The sequence below is a fragment of the Neoarius graeffei genome, chromosome 12 (assembly GCF_027579695.1).
Source record: "Neoarius graeffei isolate fNeoGra1 chromosome 12, fNeoGra1.pri, whole genome shotgun sequence".
In the NCBI taxonomy this organism is placed as follows: Eukaryota; Metazoa; Chordata; class Actinopteri; order Siluriformes; family Ariidae; genus Neoarius; species Neoarius graeffei.
Genome location: NC_083580.1, coordinates 64,305,860 through 64,327,059, shown reverse-complemented (window position 1 = coordinate 64,327,059; position 21,200 = coordinate 64,305,860). Strand labels below are relative to the sequence as shown.

Below are 21,200 nucleotides of genomic sequence, written 5' to 3'. Positions count from 1 at the left end.
AAGGTAAACCTGCGCATGCACACACGGACTTCCTCTGCCTGCTTGATTGCGCAAAGCGAGTGATTTCATGCACATTATTTGCTCAGGAATCCCCTCAAATTAAATAACTTCCCAGCCACAGAATGGCCTGATATTTTGTGAGATATTACAGAAATAAACATATCACAATGACCAAATTTCAGAGGGAACTAAATTTCATCGATTTTATGAAATTGAAAGGCCATCTAGCTTTAAAGCTGCTATTACTGTTTCCGTATTTGAATGGTGATTGGTCAAGCAGAGAAATCACGTTCTGCTGAAAATCAGTCGTGGCACTTGTCGTGGATTGGAAAGAAAGGGGACACACAATGCAGGGAAATGTGGCGGATATTGCGTTTTGCATAAAATTGATTTTGGAACATTGAATAGTGATCAAATGCCAAATTTCTTTTGGCAGGAACTTGAATTTTTTGAAAATGGTGCTGACGGCGTTTTGGAACCAAACTGTATTTTCTTTATCAGGTTATTTCATGATGTCTGTGAACTAGTAAATAAATCTCGCAAATTGATGGGCTTCAAATACCGTGGCTGTATTTTGTGTGATCAGCATGAAGGCGGCCTGTTTTTCTGTTCATTACAGGTCATGAAAATCCAGGTTATTAGTCAGGGAAAAGTCAGGGAATTAGGCATTTAACTTAGCGTGGGAACCTGTGTGAAGTTAGGTTCTACTTGGACAATTGCGCTAGAGTTACACTCAGGTGGTGTTTACATTAGACCATATCTGTCTCGTTTTCGTCGCGGATGCACTGTCTGTGCACATTAAAACGCCGGAAAACGACTCCACAGGCGGAACAACTTGAATCCGCCAGGGCCCACGTATTCAGCCCAGTTCGTATTTGAACCGTTGCTGTGTAAACATTGAGAAACGAGGAAACGCAGTGCTGAGCTCTAGCTGACGTCGTCATTGGACAACGTCACTGTGACATCCACCTTCCTGATTCGCTGGCGTTGGTCATGCCACGTTGGTCATGTGACGCGACTGCTGAAAAACTGCGCGGATTTCACTTCCTGCTATTGTTTCCGCTTTGTATCACCTTTTTGTTTTTCATTAAAGAGTATAAAAGTATGAATATAATGCTTTGCTTTGTCATTCTTAATGTTGTTCATGGTAAGATGCAAATACTGCCCATTGTGTAGTTATGATTGTCTTTAGGCTTGCCATCCTTCCACTTGCAAGTGGTAAGTGACTTGCGCATGCCCGATATGCACTGGGATCACACACACACAGCGGCTCAGTCCCGAATCACTGCTCGTGCGCTTCACTCGCGCGCTCTGTGAGCTGCGCAGGGCCGGGGAGTGCGCACCCTCCAGAGGGCACTCGCTGTTCAGGGCGGAGTGATTTGGAGTGCAGCCGCTGAGCCGCACTGAAGTTTATTTACACATTTCAACTTACGTGCCGTCTAATTAGTCATGTGATTAGCGTATCCGTGTATTGGTATTGCTGTGTGCACGCGAATCGTGTATTGGCGTTGCTGTGTGCACGCTAATCGTTTTAAAAACGTTAATCTGATGATCCGCTGATTCGAAGTAATGTAAACAGGGCCTCAAAGAGTGATATTTGCTGTAAACAGAGGCATGCTCTCAAGTAGTTATAAGCTTAAAAGCAAGTGCTTTGTGTTTAAAGGCAATTGTCTGTACACTACTGAAAAACCCAATCCTATGCATGAAAGAAACATTTAGAGCAAACAATGACACTTCTTACAATGGGACTAACAGGCACAAAGGCCACGCCTCCTTATCAGGGACTAACAGGCACAGAGGCCACCATTACAACACATATTACATCGTACTTAAAGGGATCCTCCAGTGGATTTATTCTCAAACTTATTTTAAGTAAAAGTAGTCGCAGATTTCAAAAATCAAACTTTCATTTTCAGAGATCAAATAGTGTTTGAGAAAAATGAATTTTCTTTAAAGTGCCAGATGGCCTTCCTGCAGTGGTGACATATACAATGACATCAGGTAGCGGTCGCTTGGAGCAACTCAGCTGTTGATCTGTTGATCATGTAAAAAAGATTTTGTAGTGCGAGGTCTCATGTCTGATCTGTCAGTGACCCTCTGCCACAGCTGAGTAAGCACACTTGGCATTTTATCTGCAGAAGTGCAGCCTAGTTCCAGCTTGTGCTTTCTTTTTAGCATCATTGTGGCATTTATATGCTACACAATAAGGCATACTTATTTAAAAACTGATAAATTTGATAAAGTACTTGTAAAACTAGCAAAACTATGATGTAAACAGAGAATATAAACAGCCGAGTTGCTCCAAGCGACTGCTACCTGATGTCATCGCATACGTCACCACTGCAAGATGCCCATCTGGCATTTTAAAGAAAATTCATTTTGCTCGAACACTAAACACTATTGGATCTCTGAAAATGAAAGTTTGATTTTTGAAATCTGTGACTACTTTTACTTAAAATAAGTTTGAGAATAAATCCGCTGGAGGATCCCTTTAAAGTAGGAACTTGAGAGAACGGTAACATAAAAGACAGACATCATGTCTTTTTCATTGGGACTGACAGGTACAGAGGCCACAAAAGTTAAAATAAAGCAAGAATATGAGTGAAAGAAAATTTTCCACACCTGCCAGAAGATACTGTCTATAGTGCTGCCGAGGAAGCCTTCTCTGGTGTCAGACGAGAGCAGCTTCGGTCCAAGTATCGTCACAAACTCATCAAAATCCACCTGTCCATCACCTGCAGCAAGAAAAACATATTTGAAAACTGTGCCTTCTTTCCCAGTAATGATGCAACCTACACAGGTCAACATTCATGACGTAATAATAATCACTCATGTTAGACAATTATTTGCCCTTGCTTACACAGTGCACATCTAACTGCTGTAAAATACCGCATAACCCAAAGGCAAGATTAGATTAGATTAGATAAAACTTTATTGATCCCTTTGGGAGGATTCTCTCAGGGAAATTAAGATTCCAGCAGCATCATTACAGATAAACAGAAAAAAGAAATAGAGAAAAAAATTCTAGATAAATTAAAATAAATTAAGTATTTACATATACAAATATAAAAAGAATAAGATATGGGGAAGAGAAGAAGGGGGAGAGAGAGAGGAGGGGAAAAAAGTTTCATTTTGCTATTAATACCACAGATCCCACATGACCTCATTAAACCTGGTGGTCCTAGCCCAGCCAACTTCTAATCCTGTGTCTTGTACTTTTGGAGGAAGAATCATCCAGCATGAAGCCACCTTCTAGAACAAATCACTTTATAAAATCCCAAACTGACAGCTCCACTAGAAGGTCTGCACGCCTCAAAATCTCACTGTAACCTCTAGTGTGCGCCTTGCCAGAACTCTTATGACTCCTACATCCTCTGAATTACACCATGACTCTGGAATCAGCAATATTTAAAGAAGTAACGGATATTTATATATTTCATGGGACTTTCACAGTTGTCGTGTTTGGTCTATTTAAGTCGAATCCTTGTGTGTTTTCCTCCTTGGGGCAGAAATCCTGCTCAAGTGCAAACCAAAACGAGCAAGGCAAAAAGTGATATTGGTCTGCTTCCAAGAAAAACATGTTTGACATGACTAAGAACACAATTCAACCTTGACTCAACACAAGTGCAGGAAGTGAAACTGACAAGGAGTGTCCTACAGGTTGTGAACAGCTTTTTTTTTTTTTTGGACAAACTGCTGAACTGATAAAAGATGAAAAGTGAGTAGCATGAGGCTGAGGAACACAAAAGAGAAATACTGGCTAAAGTTCACACACACACACACACACACACACACACACACACACACACACACACACACACACACACACAATCTTTGTGGGGACACTCACTGATATAATATATTCCCTAGACCATTACCCTAACCTTAAATGTCACAACTAAATGCCTAACCCCAAACCTAAGCCTAAACCGAACCCTAAAGCTAAGTCTTAACCCTCAAACAACCCTTTGAAAAAGTGAGGACCAGCCAAAATGTCCTCATTTCCCAAAAATGTCCCCCCCAAAACAAAACAAAACAAAACACGCATTCTGGTCCTCAGTATATATCAACTACACACACACACACACACTTCAGTCCCGGCTCTGATGTCTCCATGTTCGGATGACGTGTAGAATTAACAAAACATTTCTGGCTGTTAAAGAGTCAGTTCATGAATTGCTTTACTGTTAAATATATATTGTGATTTTTTTTTTGGCGACAAATTGAACTTTGCACTATGTGTATTCGAGCTTTCTTATTGTTTAGATTCAGAGATTACTTTTTTCTCTCTTTCTCTCAAGTTGTAGATCTCATCTCATCTCATTATCTCTAGCCGCTTTATCCTGTTCTACAGGGTCGCAGGCGAGCTGGAGCACATCCCAGCTGACTACGGGCGAAAGGCGGGGTACCGTACACCCTGGACAAGTCGCCAGGTCATCACAGGGCTGACACATAAACACAGACAACCATTCACACTCACATTCACACCTACGGTCAATTTAGAGTCACCAGTTAACCTAACCTGCATGTCTTTGGACTGTGGGGGAAACCGGAGCACCCGGAGGAAACCCATGCGGACACGGGGAGAACATGCAAACTCCACACAGAAAGGCTCTCGCCGGCCACGGGGCTCGAACCCAGGACCTTCTTGCTGTGAGGCAACAGCGCTAACCACTACACCACCGTGTTGCCCCAAGTTGTAGATGTAGAAACCTAAAATGTAGGTGTTTTTTATTGGAGTCCTTGAAACTTGCTTAATCCAGTTTAAGTCACTGCAGTTTGACTATTTGAAAAATCTGATAATATTGTCAGATTATGACCCGATTATTTGTCATTATTATACACACAGGACACTTTTTCGATGGAATAAAACATGTATTCTATTCCCTTCTAGCGGGTTTCATTCATTTGGTTTGATAGCATGCAATATTGTTAGCATATCGCTTATCTTACATCTATTATGTCATGCCACCCAATGGAGAATGAGCGTTGAATATGGTTTACGATGTTGCATGGTTGTCAAGACAATATGACGTCACACGTTGGAGATGTAAAACTTCTTTGCTAGCGAGCGATTGTGACAAGTTGTAAACAAACATGGCTGCCAGGTTTGCTTCATTAAATACAGAAGATTTTGAGAGAATTCTGAAAGAGAAAGATGCATTGAACACCCGAAAGGAATATGTATTATAATAATAATAATAATAATAATATTGGCTGGCTTTTTTTCATGGTATATCAGATATATTCCATTCAGCTAGCATGATATTGAACTCGTGATCGACTCGTTAAATATCATGCTTGCTGAATGGAATATATCTGATATGCCACGAAAAAAAGCCAGCCAATATTATTTAAATATACACAGGCCCTGATTTATCAAGATCTTAAGTTTAAAGACTAATTTGTGCATGAAAATTGACAAAATGCTGTTCGTGGCCATGATGCCAGTGATTAACAAATAATAATTATATAGGTGTCACGTGCAAAGTAGGAGTAGGGATCAAAATATCTCAATCAGATTTGTGTGTGTGCCAGTTGTTCCTGCAGTGAGTTTGGGATTTCACCAAGATTCCCAGAAGAGTAGAACCAGAGACATTATAAGTGAGGAGACAAACCACTTAGAAAATCCTTCATAGAAATCTATGGGAAGAGGGCGTCGTGGCTCAGGTGGATAAGGCGCCATACCATAAATCCTGGGTTCGATTCCGGCCCGAGGTCATTTCCCGATCCCTCCCCGTCTCTCTCTCCTGCTCATTTCCTGTCTCTACACTGTCCTATCCAATAATAAAGGTGAAAAAAGCCCAAAAAAAATCTTAAAAAAAAAAGAAATCTATGGGAAAAATCTGTAATGCCAAAGATGGTGGTTGTATGCACATATCCTGCCCCTCTCCACAAAAAGCTAATCATCTGCCAAACTGGGAAAGATATTAAGCCAATCATGTTGTTGCACTGATGCAAGCGCATAGTTGTGCATGCGTAGTAGAAGTATAGCGACTTTGTAGCAACCTTCTGCATGCGTAGTAGAAGTATAACTTGGGGGGAAGCTTTTTAAACCTTGTTTTGGAGCAAAGTCACAAAAGTTTTTATGCTTTTTTTTTTATCAGACTTGACTGATGATTCTATACATGCAGGTTTTATGTCCTGGGGGTCATTGAAAGAGCCGTTACGGCTCTCTCCCCCTTCATTTAGGGACCTGATCTTGTCAGCCTGAAATAACTGCTTGAGCGTATTACCAAGATGGCTGCTGAGTGGTGAGACTTGCCTAAGGATTTTGGTGTCAAGAATAAACTGGATTTTAAGTAGTGAGACACACCAAAAACTATTTACAATATAGTATGAGAGCAAAATTGAAAGACAAATGTACAGAAAGCCTTTTTAACAGCTCTCTGAATGTTGGTGGTATCTGAGTTGCACATGTGTGATAAATATTGAATATGAAACCAACTGTATTAATATGAAGCCATCATGTCAAGAAATTTTTAATCAAGACATTTTTAAGACAAATGATCATTTTATTTTATTATCAAATGGTGTAAACATTTTCCCACAATTTTAACACCTATCTTTTAATTGTATTAAATTGTGCAAACAATTGTGTAAAACACAGTGGGTACAAAATTAACAAAATGCACAAGTATCTTTTCTACCTTCAAGATTTTTCATGTGCTGTGTTCCAACACCGCAGCTGGACTGTACATTTGTCCCCACTGTCCAGTTCTGCTGTCAGGATTGATCACCTGTCTTAATGACTGATGAGACAAATCTATTCAGGTCCTCGATTCGTGGCAACATTGATCTGCCCTTAAGAATGAGGCCAGTACACACTATAGGGCGGATTTTTGTTTTGGACCTGTGATTGTTCGGTTGAGTGTGAAAACTGAAAGCTGCTTTGAAACCTAGGTGTACTTTGGAGAACTGACCTGTGGCCATTGTGAAAACAGTGTTTTGGGGGCAGCCATAAAGGTTAGAAAGGTTATCCTTGGGCCCAAAGGGTTGTCGGGTCGATTTCCTGGACCGACAGGAAAAATGTGGGGGGAGTGAATGAACAGCCCTTGAACAAGGCATTTAACCCCAACTGCTCCCTGGGCGCTGTAGCATAGCTGCTCACTTCTTTCGATATGTGTGTGTGTGTGTGTGTGTGTGTGTGTGTGTGTGTGTGTGTGTGTGTGTGTGTGTGTGTGTGTGTGTGTTCACTGCTTCAGATGGGTTACTGTAAATGTAGAGGAGGAATTTCGCTGAGCTCTAGTAGGGATCAGGACACTTCGTCCAATGACCATTTCGTCCAATAGTTGAAAGATTTCATCCAAATTCCACTGTCAGGGAGTGGTAGGAGATGGATGCAAGTGCAGAAGTAATGTTTATTAACAACTGTGAAAACACACAGGCAAACAATCCAAAACGGCAGGCAATCTCATAAACGTGAAACTAGCAAAAGGTCGGGCGAGGCACAAACAGGCTAAATCAGGCAAAGACAAAAACAGAAACTAAGAACAGGAAACAGGATCAGAAAACCAGAGAATCTACATGGGAGAATAAGGCTCAGTAATGTGCACTGATGTGGTGTAATACTTCGCACTGAACGTGCATTTTTCTCAGTCTTTATATAGGCACGCTGATGCTTCTTGATCATGTGCAGGTGAGCCTCATTAACAGCGCGCGTGCGAGAGTCCGCTCGGCGCACGTGCAGTCCAGCGTGTGCCCAAGAGTCCTTCAGATGCGCACACTAAAGCGTGCAGGACTGACATCCACATAATAGTTGGGGCCCCAAAAAAGAATATCAGGCAAGTGCGAGTCATGCGAGTATAGATTTTCTATGTAATTTAGTCTAATAAATACGATCTCTCCCCACAAGCAGCCCCAGCTGAATGTGCTTGAAGTTGACACTTCTGATTCCCATCATTTCCGGTTTCATTTTCATTTTGCAATGGCAGTCCCCAACATGCGTGAGGAAGGAGTTTTTGTCGAATATTTCTTGGATTTTACATGAATCCAAGGTAGGAACCCATCGTTTTGACCACACTTGCTGAGAAGGGCGAGTCTGGGGCGATCTTTACTCGCCATTAGATTTCACAACTTGCATTTGGCAAGTGGGGGGCAATTAAAGGCCCGGTCCCACTGGCCAATGGACACAAAACGTATGCAAAAAGGACACAGCGGACGAGCAAAATTTCGGGGGTGGCTCTTCATCCACTCCAGAAATGGACAAAATTGGCGAAAATTTGCGAAAACAGAACGGAAAAGAACGGACGTGGGTAGTATATAGCGGGGATGTTAAACGCATGTTCATAGGAAGCCTAGCGGATGAAAGCGGATGGAAGTGGATGACAGCTCCGAAGGGGTTACCAGTGATAACTGAGAAGCAGACGCATAGCAGAAAGAGCGGATGCATAGCGGATGAAGGGGATGCATCACGTACGCCTAACGGAAACAAAGGGGATGTTGCGCGGATGTATATCGGATGCAGACCGTTCACTGCGCATGCGGGGGGTATGAATTGCGTCTGCTCCGCGGATATAAAGGGATGCAGCACGCATGCCGTCAACATAAAGCGGAAAGACGTGCTGGTGGCTACATCGATACATCTCTACTGAGATCCAGATGATTTTCTCCCCCTTTTTATACAAAATATCGATTGTCCGCTAGGTGTCCTTCTACATACTCTAGACATACTCCAGACATCCTAAATATACGAGATACATCCCAGATATAAACGCTTTGTCCGTTTTGAATACTTTATATACGAGATGCATACGCTTACATCCTTTCTATTTCCGTGCTACTAACGATGAATAGACATTTCATGTACCTTATCTTTCCTCCCTCTTTCCGTTTTCAGCTGCAGCGGATGTGAGTTGCGAGGATGCCCAGAGGATGCAGAGAGGATACAGCAGACGTTTAACGGATGATAATGGACATAGAACGTTTGTTGCTCGTATATGTCGCGGATTTACATCGTACACGGCGGAAAGTTCATCCGTTCTAAAAGTTTTGTGCAGCTCAAAACTTTTTGCGCGGATGAAATCACAGTGGACGGATGCTCGATGGATAGAGCGTATGAAGCACGTATGCAATGAGTACACAACGGATGCATAGCGTTTTCCAACGGATGGCAAAGATTTTTTTACGTTTTACATCCTCTTTGCATCCGTAAGTGCAGTGGGACCGGGCCTTTAACTGCACGCTGCAGAAATGTGTTTTGCTTTGGTCAAATTCCATTGAGAATTCCTCCCTTTTTCGAACGAACAAATACCTGAAATATAAAATAATGGCTTTGGCCGAAATGTATTCACTATTGGACGAAAAGGCATTGGATGAAATGGTCATTGGACGAAATGACCTGCATCCCTCCAGTATACATGTGAGAAATAAAGGCTTCTTCTTTAAATATATGGACTGCATAATGTGCGAAAGTGACCTGCTTCAAAGTCCATGTATCAAATAACATGACTTGTGTCGCTTTATACAAGAGAGGGAAGTCTTTTTCATTAAAAAAACAAATCAAAAAAGCAAAAAAAAAACCAACACTGAATTATTTTGTATATAACTGAGTTGCTTAATTGAAAAACTTCACCCAAACCTTTGACCATTGTGGAACTGTGGTATCGATTATACCAGGGCTTTTCAAAGTGTGGGGCACGCCTCCCCTAGGGGGCGCCAGAGTTCTTCAGGGGGGGTGCAACGTGGGGAAAAATAAACCAGAATAAGTTACTATTGCGGACATTTAGCGAACTTCAGCTAGCCTTTGCCAGAGACAAAATGGACCGATTTTTAGTACCTAAAGCTACAGTGAGTGAGGAGACAGAGTCTGGGCCAAGCAAAAAAAAACCCAGACCCTCCAGGATTTCGCGATGTTGCGATTTGCAACTTCAATGCAAATTCAACCAATCCCCGCGAATTCAGGGCGGTGCTGCAATTATATCCAATCACCGCAACCTTCCTGCAAATTTGACCAATCGTTGGCGTCGTCTTGAGGTGACGTCGACAAACTACCTTCCGCCTTACTTCCGTGAAGAGAAGCAGCATGCGCACAGTGTTGCCAGATTGGGTGGTTTCAAGTGCATTTTGGCGGGTTTTGAGCATATTTTGGACTGGAAAACGTCAGCAGTATCTGGCAACACTGCATGTGTGAGTCAGTGTTTATGTAGGCTTAAATTCTGTTACCGAAAGTGTGTTATGTTTACAGTGAAGGATTGTATGCACGTTATTTTTTTACTTAATACAAGAAATTAATGGATGCCAACATTTTTGCCAAAATAGTATTTTATTTTCCATTGTTTAGGCAGCTTCAGCATCATACTGTGAGCTTCTGTCCAAATTGTTTTTTTCTTCTATGAAGCCTGAGCCATTTATTTTATTAGTTTATAATTATTGTTTAATTTAGTCTTCAGGAGAGACTGCCTGCACACAGTACTAGTATTAATAGTTTTTTTTCTTACATGAAAGCTGAGGCATTTATATTATATTTTAAGGTAACTTCATGTTGTGCTGTGAGGTTCTATGCACTTTAACTTTTGAACCAGCAGGTGCATTTGGATAAGTAAAGCCTATTTTTCTGCATTTTTGTAGTCCTGGTAATCTTTTATATTGGTAAAGTTGTTTATAGGACCATTTCTCAGTGTCTTTGTTTTTTTAATCAATAGTTTTTCAGTAATAACTTAATATTTAACATATCACTCAATTTTAATTACAAAAAGAGAAAATCGCAAGAATTTCTCGCAACTTTCACTTCCTCCCGCAATGTAATCGCAACAAAAACCTAAAAAACACCGCAACTTTCATCGCAATTTTTTGGAAAACCCCCGCAACATCAGACATTTTAGCCCGCAACAATCACAAAAAAGGCCCGCGGAATCCTGGGGGGACTGAAAAAAGAAGGAAGTATGACCACGATTATTTAAAGTTTGGATTTTCATGGACTGGATCTGAAGATGCTCCACTGCCACAGTGTGTTGTCTGCCAAGAGGTGCTAGCTAACGATGCTATGAGATGTTTAAAATGTGTAAAACAAGATGTTTAAAAAAAAAAGCACAGATGTTTAAAATGTGTAAAAAAAAGATGTTTTAAAAAGCACAGATGTTTAAAATGTGTAAAAAAAGATGTTTTAAAAAGCACAGATGTTTAAAATGTGTAAAAGAAAAAAATAAAAATGTGTACAACAACCATTTTTTAAAAATACAAATGGAACATTAAGTATAGCAACAACAAATATTGTAAGGGGGAGCGCTGTTGTTTATTTGCTCTCTGAGGGGGGGCTGACTCTCCCACACTGAAAACCCCTGGATTATACAATGCATCATTTTACAAAAAATCAATCCTGGGTGCAAACATGTAAAAATCTCAGGTTGTATGTTTAAACAAATCTGCGTTATGTTCATGCAGTACAATCAGCAGGTAACAGCAACATGCACTCACTGCCTGTCAGGTCCCATTTGTCATTACAAGACAGATCTCACCAAGAGCTCTATCCAGAAAGGGAGAATCTATATTTATTTATACCACAGTGCTGTTGAATTCTCAATTCACAGCTCTGACATTAGTTCCAGCTGCAAAGCAAATCCCAGGTTTATCAGGTTTATAATAATGCACTCATTCTAATATGTTTTCATATTGGACGTGCACAGCAGATACGCAACATAATCTAAGCCCAATAATAAACAAACCTAAAAGAAAATGTGTTATTTCACAAAGAAAAATGTATAATCACTGATAATGTAAAGTGTTCTTGAACATTTTTGGAAGGAGTCTCCAGTGTCGGCACTTTGTAACAGAAGTAAAGTGTTTCCTTTAAGTTTTCTGACATGGAAAAGTCTCCAGCACCGAGTGCCTTGTATGTTCAGTTTCTCAGGAATGTAACATGGATTTTTTTCTTCACTTTGTAAATGAAGGATAAAGTGAAAAATTGAGATTGATGAGGAAGCAACTGTTTATAGCTTTGGTAGTGTAAGTGCTAAGAGAAAGTAACTTGTTTGGTGGACGTTCCACAACATTAAATGGAACCATAAATCGATAAAAAGTACAATGTGTCATTCTTTAATGTTAGTTTTGGCACATCACAGTGGTATAAGGGGAATAAAACACTTTGGGACTTCAGGTAACAGTAACTCCACTTTGAGTCAGACCATTCCACTGCTGATTACTTTCGCCAACTTTGTTGGAGGAGGTTATGTTTTCGCCGCCGTTTGTTTGTCCCCAACATAACTCTAAAAATAGTGAACGGATTTTGATGAAATTTTGAGGAAAGGTGGGCCATGGGCCAAGGAACAATTGATTAGATTTTGATGCAAATCTGGATAAATATATTTGGATCCAGGATTTTTTTTTGGTCTGTTCCCAATGTAACTCAAAAAGTAGTGAACGGATTTTGATGAAATTTGGTGTACAGCTTTAGTATTATTCTAGATTCAAGTGATTTGATTTTGATGTTGCTAATATGTGGCTTGGCAGAGGTCTGCAGTCTACTGTGTGCCCTTTTAGTTTTTTTCCTCTGTGTTTAATTTCTTAAAAATCTAATGAATTCTCCAGACTTCTGAGCTACACTGACTTTATTGCAGAGTGCAAATGAGGAGCATAGCTCCATATGCAGATTACTTATCACAGAAATAAGGCTGACTACAATATTAGTGCTGATAAAGGATACTGTGAGATACAGAGAAAAAAAATACAGACTGGGATATTTCAGAGAACCAAAGACTGAGAGATAGACAGAGTCTGAAAGGGGATTAAGGACAGCAGAAAAGAGAAACTCACCATCCATGTCCAGGCGTTGCATAATGATGGCCAGCTCCACTTCGCTGGGCATGTAGCCCAGTGAACGCATTGCCACACCCAGCTCCTGTTTTGAGATGAATCCATTTCCATCCCTGTCCAGTACCTGGAACGCCTCCCGAATCTCTGCAGATAAGGAGAATCATAAAGAACATTTTCTGCAGAACTAAGATAGTTAACATAGTTTTGGGACTACATACATGCAAACAAGTGACATAAACAGATTTGCTGTAACTGCATGCTTGTTTTTTTTAACTTTAACATCACTGTAAACTTTTTTTTTAATTTACCTCACAGGAGATAGTACTTAGCATAATTGGGTATAATTTATTGATGGTATATAAGCATTTGGCAATATTTGCTAAGTGAAGTAGCTACCATGCTAGCTTACCTAAAATACCATGCCTAGCAATAAAAAAATAAAAATAAATAAATCACCATTTGGATTTAAATAATGAAATGCTTAATAATCTTTGATTGGATAATTACTGCAGTGATTAATATTTCAGCTGGCATCAATTCATTTAACCCTAACTAATGCAGTGAGTAGCTTCTCATTTTTTTAACAACCATGTCGGAAGTTGTATCCCATGGTCATGGAACAGATGTTACTGTGTTTCAGAAGGGGCAAATTATTAAGCAAAGAAAACTAAAGAGATTGATGAAATTACTGGAATTTTGTTAAGAACTGTCCAACACATTATTAAAACCTGGAGGGATAGTGGTGAACCGTCAACTTCATGGAAGAAATGTGGTCAGAAAAAAATCTTGACTGAGCGGGATCAGGGGCGGCACGGTGGTGTAGTGGTTAGCGCTGTCGCCTCACAGCAAGAAGGTCCGGGTTCGAGCCCCGTGGCTGGCGAGGGCCTTTCTGTGCGGAGTTTGCATGTTCTCCCCGTGTCCGCGTGGGTTTCCTCCGGGTGCTCCGGTTTCCCCCACAGTCCAAAGACATGCAGGTTAGGTTAACTGGTGACTCTAAATTGACCGTATGTGTGAGTGTGAATGGTTGTCTGTGTCTATGTGTCAGCCCTGTAATGACCTGGTGACTTGTCCAGGGTGTACCCCGCCTTTCGCCCGTAGTCAGCTGGGATAGGCTCCAGCTTGCCTGCGACCCTGTAGAACAGGATAAAGCGGCTAGAGATAATGAGATGAGATGAGATGAGCGGGATCAGAGATCACTCAACTGCTTGGTGAAGTCAACTTGTAAAAATATTGACAGTAGAACTCACGGCTATGTTTAATCGTGAAAGTAAGAGCATTTCCACGTGCACAATGTAATAACTCACAGGATTGGGACTAAACAGCTGTGTGGCCATAAGAAAACCTCTTGTTAGTGAGACTAATTGGAAGAAAAGGCTTCAATTTGCTAGGGAGCATAAAGATTGGACTCTGGAGCAATGGAAAAAGGTCATGTGGTCTAATGAGTCCAGATTTAGCCTATTCCTGAGTGATAAGTGAGTCAGGGTAAGAAGGGAAACAAATGAAGTGATGTATCCATCATGCATAGTGTCCACTGTACAAGCCTCTGGAGGCAGTGTTATGATCTGTGGTTACTTCAGTTGGTCAGGTCGAGGCTCAATGTTATGTGGCAATAAAATGAAGTCAGCTGACAACCTGAATGTACTGAATGACCAGGTTATCATATCAATGGATTTTTTTTCCCCTGATGGCATGGGCATATTCCAGGACGAAAATGCCAGGATTCACCAGGCTCAAATTGTGAAAGAGTGTCTTAGGGAGCATGAGAAATCATTTTCACACATGAATTGGCCACCACGGAATCCTGAGCTTAACCCCACTGAAAGTCTTTGGGATGTGCTGGAGAAGACTTTACGGAGTGGTTCAACTCGAAATAATGCCACAGTGAATGTATGCCATAATCAAAGCTAAAGGCTGTCCAATGAAATTTAAAGTGGGCAGCTTTTTTTTTTTGGCCAGGAAGTATGATATCACTCCAGCGAGTATAGAAGCAAGCTATATAATGTCAGAATTATTTTTTAATTGTGAAATAATAATAATAATAATAATAATAATAATAATGATAGATAGATAGATAGATAGATAGATAGATAGATAGATAGATAGATAGATAGATAGAATGCCTTTATTGTAACTGCACAAATGTACAATGAAATAATAATAATTATCTCATCTCATTATCTCTAGCTGCTTTATCCTGTTCTACAGGGTCGGAGGCAAGCTGGAGCCTATCCCAGCTGACTATGGGCGAAAGGCGGGGTACACCCTGGACAAGTCGCCAGGTCATCACAGGGCTGACAGACACAGACAACCATTCACACTCACACCTACGGTCAATTTAGAGTCACCAGTTATCCTAACCTGCATGTCTTTGGACTGTGGGGGAAACTGAAGCACACCCACGCGGACAACTCCACACAGAAAGGCCCTTGCCGGCCACGGGGCTCGAACCCAGACCTTCTTGCTGTGAGGCAACAGCGCTAACCACTACACCACCGTGCCGCCCTATAATAATAATAATAATTATAATTATTATTATTATTCATCTCATCTCATTATCTCTAGCCGCTTTATCCTGTTCTACAGGGTCGCAGGCAAGCTGGAGCCTATCCCAGCTGACTACAGGCGAAAGGCGGGGTACACCCTGGACAAGTTGCCAGGTCATCACAGGGCTGACACATAGACAAACAACCATTCACACCTACGGTCAATTTAGAGTCACCAGTTAACCTAACCTGCATGTCTTTGGACTGTGGGGGAAACCAGAGCACCCGGAGGAAACCCATGCGGACACGGGGAGAACATGCAAACTCCGCACAGAAAGGCCCTCGCCGGCCACAGGGCTCGAACGCAGACCTTCTTGCTGTGAGGCGACAGTGCTAACCACTACACCACCATGCCACCCCATTCTTCCTCTTCTTCTTCTTATTATTCATACCGCGCAAATTCAACTATACAGTTTTCAAAAGTGCCTAACAACTAAAACTGCTTACTAAATATAACTAATAATAATAATAATAATAATGTATAAAATAAACATACCTACATTTTAAAAAATTTAAAAATGAGTTCATTCATCCAAATGCCTGCCGGAAAAGGACTGTTTTTAGCTTACTCTTGAAAACATTAAAATCAGTTGTGCATCTGAGATTATATGGCAAAGCGATCCATAGTTTTGGTACAGCAGCCATAAAAGCTGTATCACCGAGAGTAGGCAGAGTTCTAAAGTTTGACGCTGACAGGACAGGGGCGTAGCTAGGATTTTTCAAAGGGGGGGGGGGGGGGGGGGTCACACACTGACTGGCAGCCTGAGTACATTATGTAACAAAAAATCATTACCATTGCTAGTTTTAGGTAGCTTAGAAACCGGCTCTTCCATTATTGCTGTTTCTTCCACATTTTCTTGATGTTGTGTTCTAGAAACGGCACTAAAACTTAGCTTCAAAGCCACAAAATGCAACTTTGATGGAAAAAATATATATAATAAATTGCTTACCTCTTTTCACGCTGAAAGAAGGAGGAAAGTTTTGCTTGTTTTGACATGGCGAATTATTGACACGAGGAAATACTCGTAATTCGCAACTAAAAAGCCTGCAGCTACACTGGCAGCTTGACCATGCTTTCTAGTGTGATCGTGTTGTGCTCACACAGAACTGGGTTTTCGAGCCCAAACCACAGGAAGTCCATACAAGGTTATAGAAACCCTAATGAGGCTGAGGTGACAATCTAGTTAAAAAAAAAAAAAGGTTAGAAAAATTACAGTGGGCACTTTTCTAATATTCTTATGTGGCTTTTGAAAAAAGGTATGGCCCAACAAGGGGGGGGGGGTCACAGGCACCCCAGGACTCTCCTGCTACACCCCTGCAGGAGGAACTTATTGTTGGATCTAAGACTATAAACTGAGTTAGACTTGAAAGTTAGCAAGCTAGAAAGATACACTGGGGCCATATTATGAATGCACTTAAAAGTGCTAATCTTAAAATCTATCCTAAACTTAACTGGAAGCCAATGCAAATCATAAAGAAGTGGTGTTGTATGGCAAAACCAAGGCACATGGTATAAAACCCTAGCAATTGTGTTTTGCACGCATTGAAGCTTTGCTATCAAGTTACTAGGTAGTCCATAGAGATTAAACCCAGTGTCATTGTATGCTATCTAATGTTAGGTAAACAATTGTCTTGTGTAATTACAGTTGTAAGACTGCTAAGTTTGTTAGCGGGCTAGCTAATGTAAAGTAAACTATTGCACTGTGCAACTAAAACCAGAACTGTATTCATTAAATAATGTTATGTCATGTTATCTATTGTATTACATAATCAAGTAGTCAAATTTGCTAGAAAGCTAGCTAATTTAAGGTAAAATATTTTACTCTATTTTTAGAACCAGGAAGTGAGCAAGCTTGTTTGATAAACAGTTTTAGTGATGATCAAATTTAACCTGCTTCACTCTTTCTGGGAGTTTGCAAAATCAGAATGCTCGCAACTGATTAACTGACATCCAGCAAATATGTACTAACTGTCATTGTTGGAATTGTTTGTGCTGCTTGTTGTTGTTTCACAGCTCCTTTTTGAGAAGATTCTCTACATGGAAAACACAAATAACGAGAACACCATCCATGTCTCCACTCAGCTCCCATACTTTTCCTCATTACCTTTAAAAAAAAGCCCATTAAAAAAAACCCCAGTGACATGATTGGAGTGGAGTGGCAGTGCCGTGTGCTGTGATTATAAGAGCCCTTCCTACTCCTGGCAAAGCCTACGGGAATCTCAGAATCTCATCATTAACGTGGCCTATGAGGCGATCTCAACTCTCCTTCAACTCCTCCAGCTTTCTACAGACCTGTCTAATCAGGTGATACAGTCATGCTCTTCAAAACAAAGCTTTGCATGCAGTGAAGCTTTGTCTGTGTACTGAAGACTGGCTTCTGCTCAGATATTGTTGCTTACTCTTTTCATCAATATCAATCCATGTGATTTCATCACATTAAAAATGGTTGAAAGATACTGATCAGGTAAAGTGATTATATATATATTTATTTATTTCACTGGTCACTTTATTAGGCACACCTTAAACCTGCTGTTTTATGCAGTTAACTAATCAGCCAATCCCTTGACCGCAGCACAATGCATAAGATCATGCAGATACAAATTAAGAGCTTCAGTTAATGTTCACTTCAAACATCAGAATGGGAAAACTTGTGATCTTAAAGTGCATATCCTGGACCAAATTCATTTTTTTTTATATGAAAGTATGTCCCTTTACACACTCATCCAGAAGGGTAATTTTGCACAAGGCCATCTGTCTACAGCAGAAAAAAATAAAATAACAAAACGTGTCTGGAAAAATCCCAAGGGAGTCTGGAGCCAGATTCGTGACGTTACCTGCGGAAGCGCCAGCAGGCTGCGAGAGCTTGCAAGGTTTCAGTGCACAGCCTTGGTCTCTGTGTAGACCAAGTTTAGCAGCTAGCGATTTTGCATTGAAATATGGACTTGTCACCTGAGCGCAATGTGGGAAACGATGAGTACTAATCCCATCAAGATTGGTGTTGCTACACCCTCCTACAATACATCTGTTAACCATTTTAATAATTACGTGATAACGTTGAAGAAATTTGCAGAAAACCACCAGGTTGTTTTCTCATAAACAAACAAGCGCTGACGTAGGATTCAGAGGGAGGCGTCCCACACGTGACGTCACGAAAATCAATGTTTGTCGGGAAATCCAAATGCCAAGTTTTTTCAGAGGCGGACCAATTCGCCTCAAATGGCTTGATTTCAACTGAATTTTTCTGGTATTGTGCAAGGTAAAAAAATTACACAAAATGCAAAATGTGACAGATATTTGACCAAAGTTTAATATAGAATTGACTTTAAAGCACTACTTCTTCTATTTAAAACATTAAATGGGATGGGACCCAGCTACCTATTGGATATGTTTCAATTATATGCACCAACTAGGTCTCTAAGATCACAAGAGAAAAACTTGCTAGTAATACCAGCTGTCAAAACGAAGTGTGGTGAAGCAGCCTTTAGTTGCTATGCTGCTAAGCTTTGGAACCAACTTCCAGATGATATCAAAAATGCTCCTACTGTTGTTAGTTTTAAATCCAGGCTCAAGGCAAAGCTGTTTTCAGATGCTTTCACTTGATTAATTTTTACCTAAGTAATTAATTTCCTTTAACATAATTTCTTTTAATTTTGATTTTAATGATTTTACTTTCTTTATTTTAATTTCTTTTTAATCTTGGATTTTAATGATTTTACTTTTACTTTAATTCTTTGTTACTGTGATCCTCATAGATTTTGTCTGTGGGACGATTTTATTTGGTGATCCTCGTAGATTGTGTCTGCGGGACGATTTTTGGTGATCCTTGTGGAAGAGCGCGCTTTATGTGATCCTCGTAGATTTTGTCTGCGGGACGATTTTTGGTGATCCTCGTAGATTTTGTCTGCGGGACGATTTTATTTGGACGATTTTATTTGGTGATCCTCGTAGATTTTGTCTGCGGGACGATTTTTGGTGATCCTTGTGGAAGAGCCACGGGAAGAGCGCGCTTTATGAGTTAAACCCATAATAATAATTAATCTCGAGGCTGATTCCTTTTTTGAACTTTTATTTCATTTTATTATTTTATTTCTACTATCGTTTAATTCTTATTATTTTTCTTCTTCAATTATTTTATGTAATTTTATTTTCTATTGTTTACTGTTCTGCTTTTACTTCTGTAAAGCACATTGAACTGCCACTGTGTATGAAATGTGCTATATAAATAAACTTGCCTTGCCTTGCCTATAAAATAGGAGAATTACATTGATCTTGCTCCTGAATTTACCCGTGATATGCACTTTAAAGTGTGACTTTCACTGTGGCATGGGTGTTGGTGCCAGATGGACTGGTTTGAGTATTTCAGAAAATGCTGATCTCCTGGGGTTTTCACACACAACAGATTCTAGAGTTTACACAGAATGGTGCAAAAAACAAAAAACACTGAGTGAGCAACAGTTCTATGGAGGGAAATATCTTGTTGACGAGAGGTCAGAGGAAAATGGCCAGGTTGGTTTGAGCTGCCACGAAGAATATAGTAACTCATAGCAACTCTTTACAACCGTGGTGAGCAGAAAAGTATCTCAGTATGCAACAGCAGAAGACCACATTGGGTTCCACTCCTGCAGCCAAGAACAGGAATCTTAGAATCAAGAACAAGTTCCTATTAAAGTGGCCAGTGAGTGTATATAGGGTCAGAAAAGTGTAGATAAACACAACACAGACACCAGGCTACAGGAGTTTTGCACATATTTCGCCGGTCCCCAAAGTTTGAAAATTAAACAGCCCCTCCCTCTGCGTAGAATGACTGTAGGAATTATATTGTCATTTAATATTTAAATAAGCTTGTTACAAGGCTATAAAATTTTACTGACTGAAAATTTCTTGTCAGAAACCCAAATTAAGATCGGTCACAGTGTTATTTTTATTTTATTTTCACATTATCCATATGGAGCTAGCATTAGACAGGCAGATAGACAGACAGAGGTAGTGATCTCATGGCACTATCCATCAAATGCAGAAAAACACCCACATTGCTGACACAACCATCAACACGATGTGTACAGTGTAAATCTCAAAAATATAAAATATAGAATGTCTTTTTAAAATGATACTAATGGACTTATCTAGATGGTTTAAAATATTTTTGTCTATTTTAATGAAATTAAATTTAAAAAATTTGATTTAAAAAAAATCACATTATTGACTACAGTCACAAAATGAAAATAATATTCTCTAGTATCTCAACCGAATTCAAAAGTAAAGACATGACTGGTGTCTTAAGGTTTCTTGAGTCCCAACACTAATATAGCTAACAAGCAAGGTAAGTGTATAGCTACCAGCTTAGGCCAGCAGGTTACATTCAGCAGAATCGTATTTGGAGAAATATTTTATATAATAGCATCAAAAAGTATAAGGCAAAAATATATGGCATTCAGAAAGATGAATGTTCTACTATATTTGCAAATCAGCAAGATAAAATTTAACCAGGCGATTTCATTTAAACCGTTGCTGTTTAATGTATAGAATACTGAAGGCTAGGGCTGGCTATGCAGACAGACAGCTAGGCAGACAGACAGACACACACTCACCATCGAGCTCTTCGGAGGAGATATGTGCTAACTGTTCGTCACTGATCTCAGAGAGCGAGTGGGCCAGGAAGTTGTCTGTGTACAGCAGCCCTGCTCTCACATGGTGAAAAGGCATCTTCACCCTAAAACACACAAACATACACCCACACACACATGGCATTATGAAACATACGATATACACATACACAAAAAGCAATGACGTACTACACACAGAATCAGAGCCATGGTGCAACACTTAAAACCTTACAATTGAGCAACCTTTATGTTCCTTTGTGGAACCAAGCACAACACCACTACTAGCTGTAAGAAAAACATACA

At 40.2% G+C, this 21,200-nt stretch overlaps 1 protein-coding gene across 1 annotated transcript in view; it reads right to left on the bottom strand.

Annotated features, from left to right (window-relative positions):
* Positions 1-20,998, bottom strand: part of caln2 (calneuron 2) — a 56,585-nt gene extending 35,587 nt beyond the window's left edge. The window contains exons 1-3 of the mRNA XM_060935161.1: positions 20,883-20,998; positions 12,751-12,894; positions 2,623-2,735 (exon numbers count right to left, since the gene is read on the bottom strand). Of these exons, the coding sequence (XP_060791144.1) occupies positions 2,623-2,735; positions 12,751-12,894; positions 20,883-20,997 (372 nt within the window). The 5' untranslated portion in view covers position 20,998. The remainder of the gene's footprint in view (positions 1-2,622; positions 2,736-12,750; positions 12,895-20,882) is intronic.
* Positions 20,999-21,200: the final 202 nt, after the last annotated feature.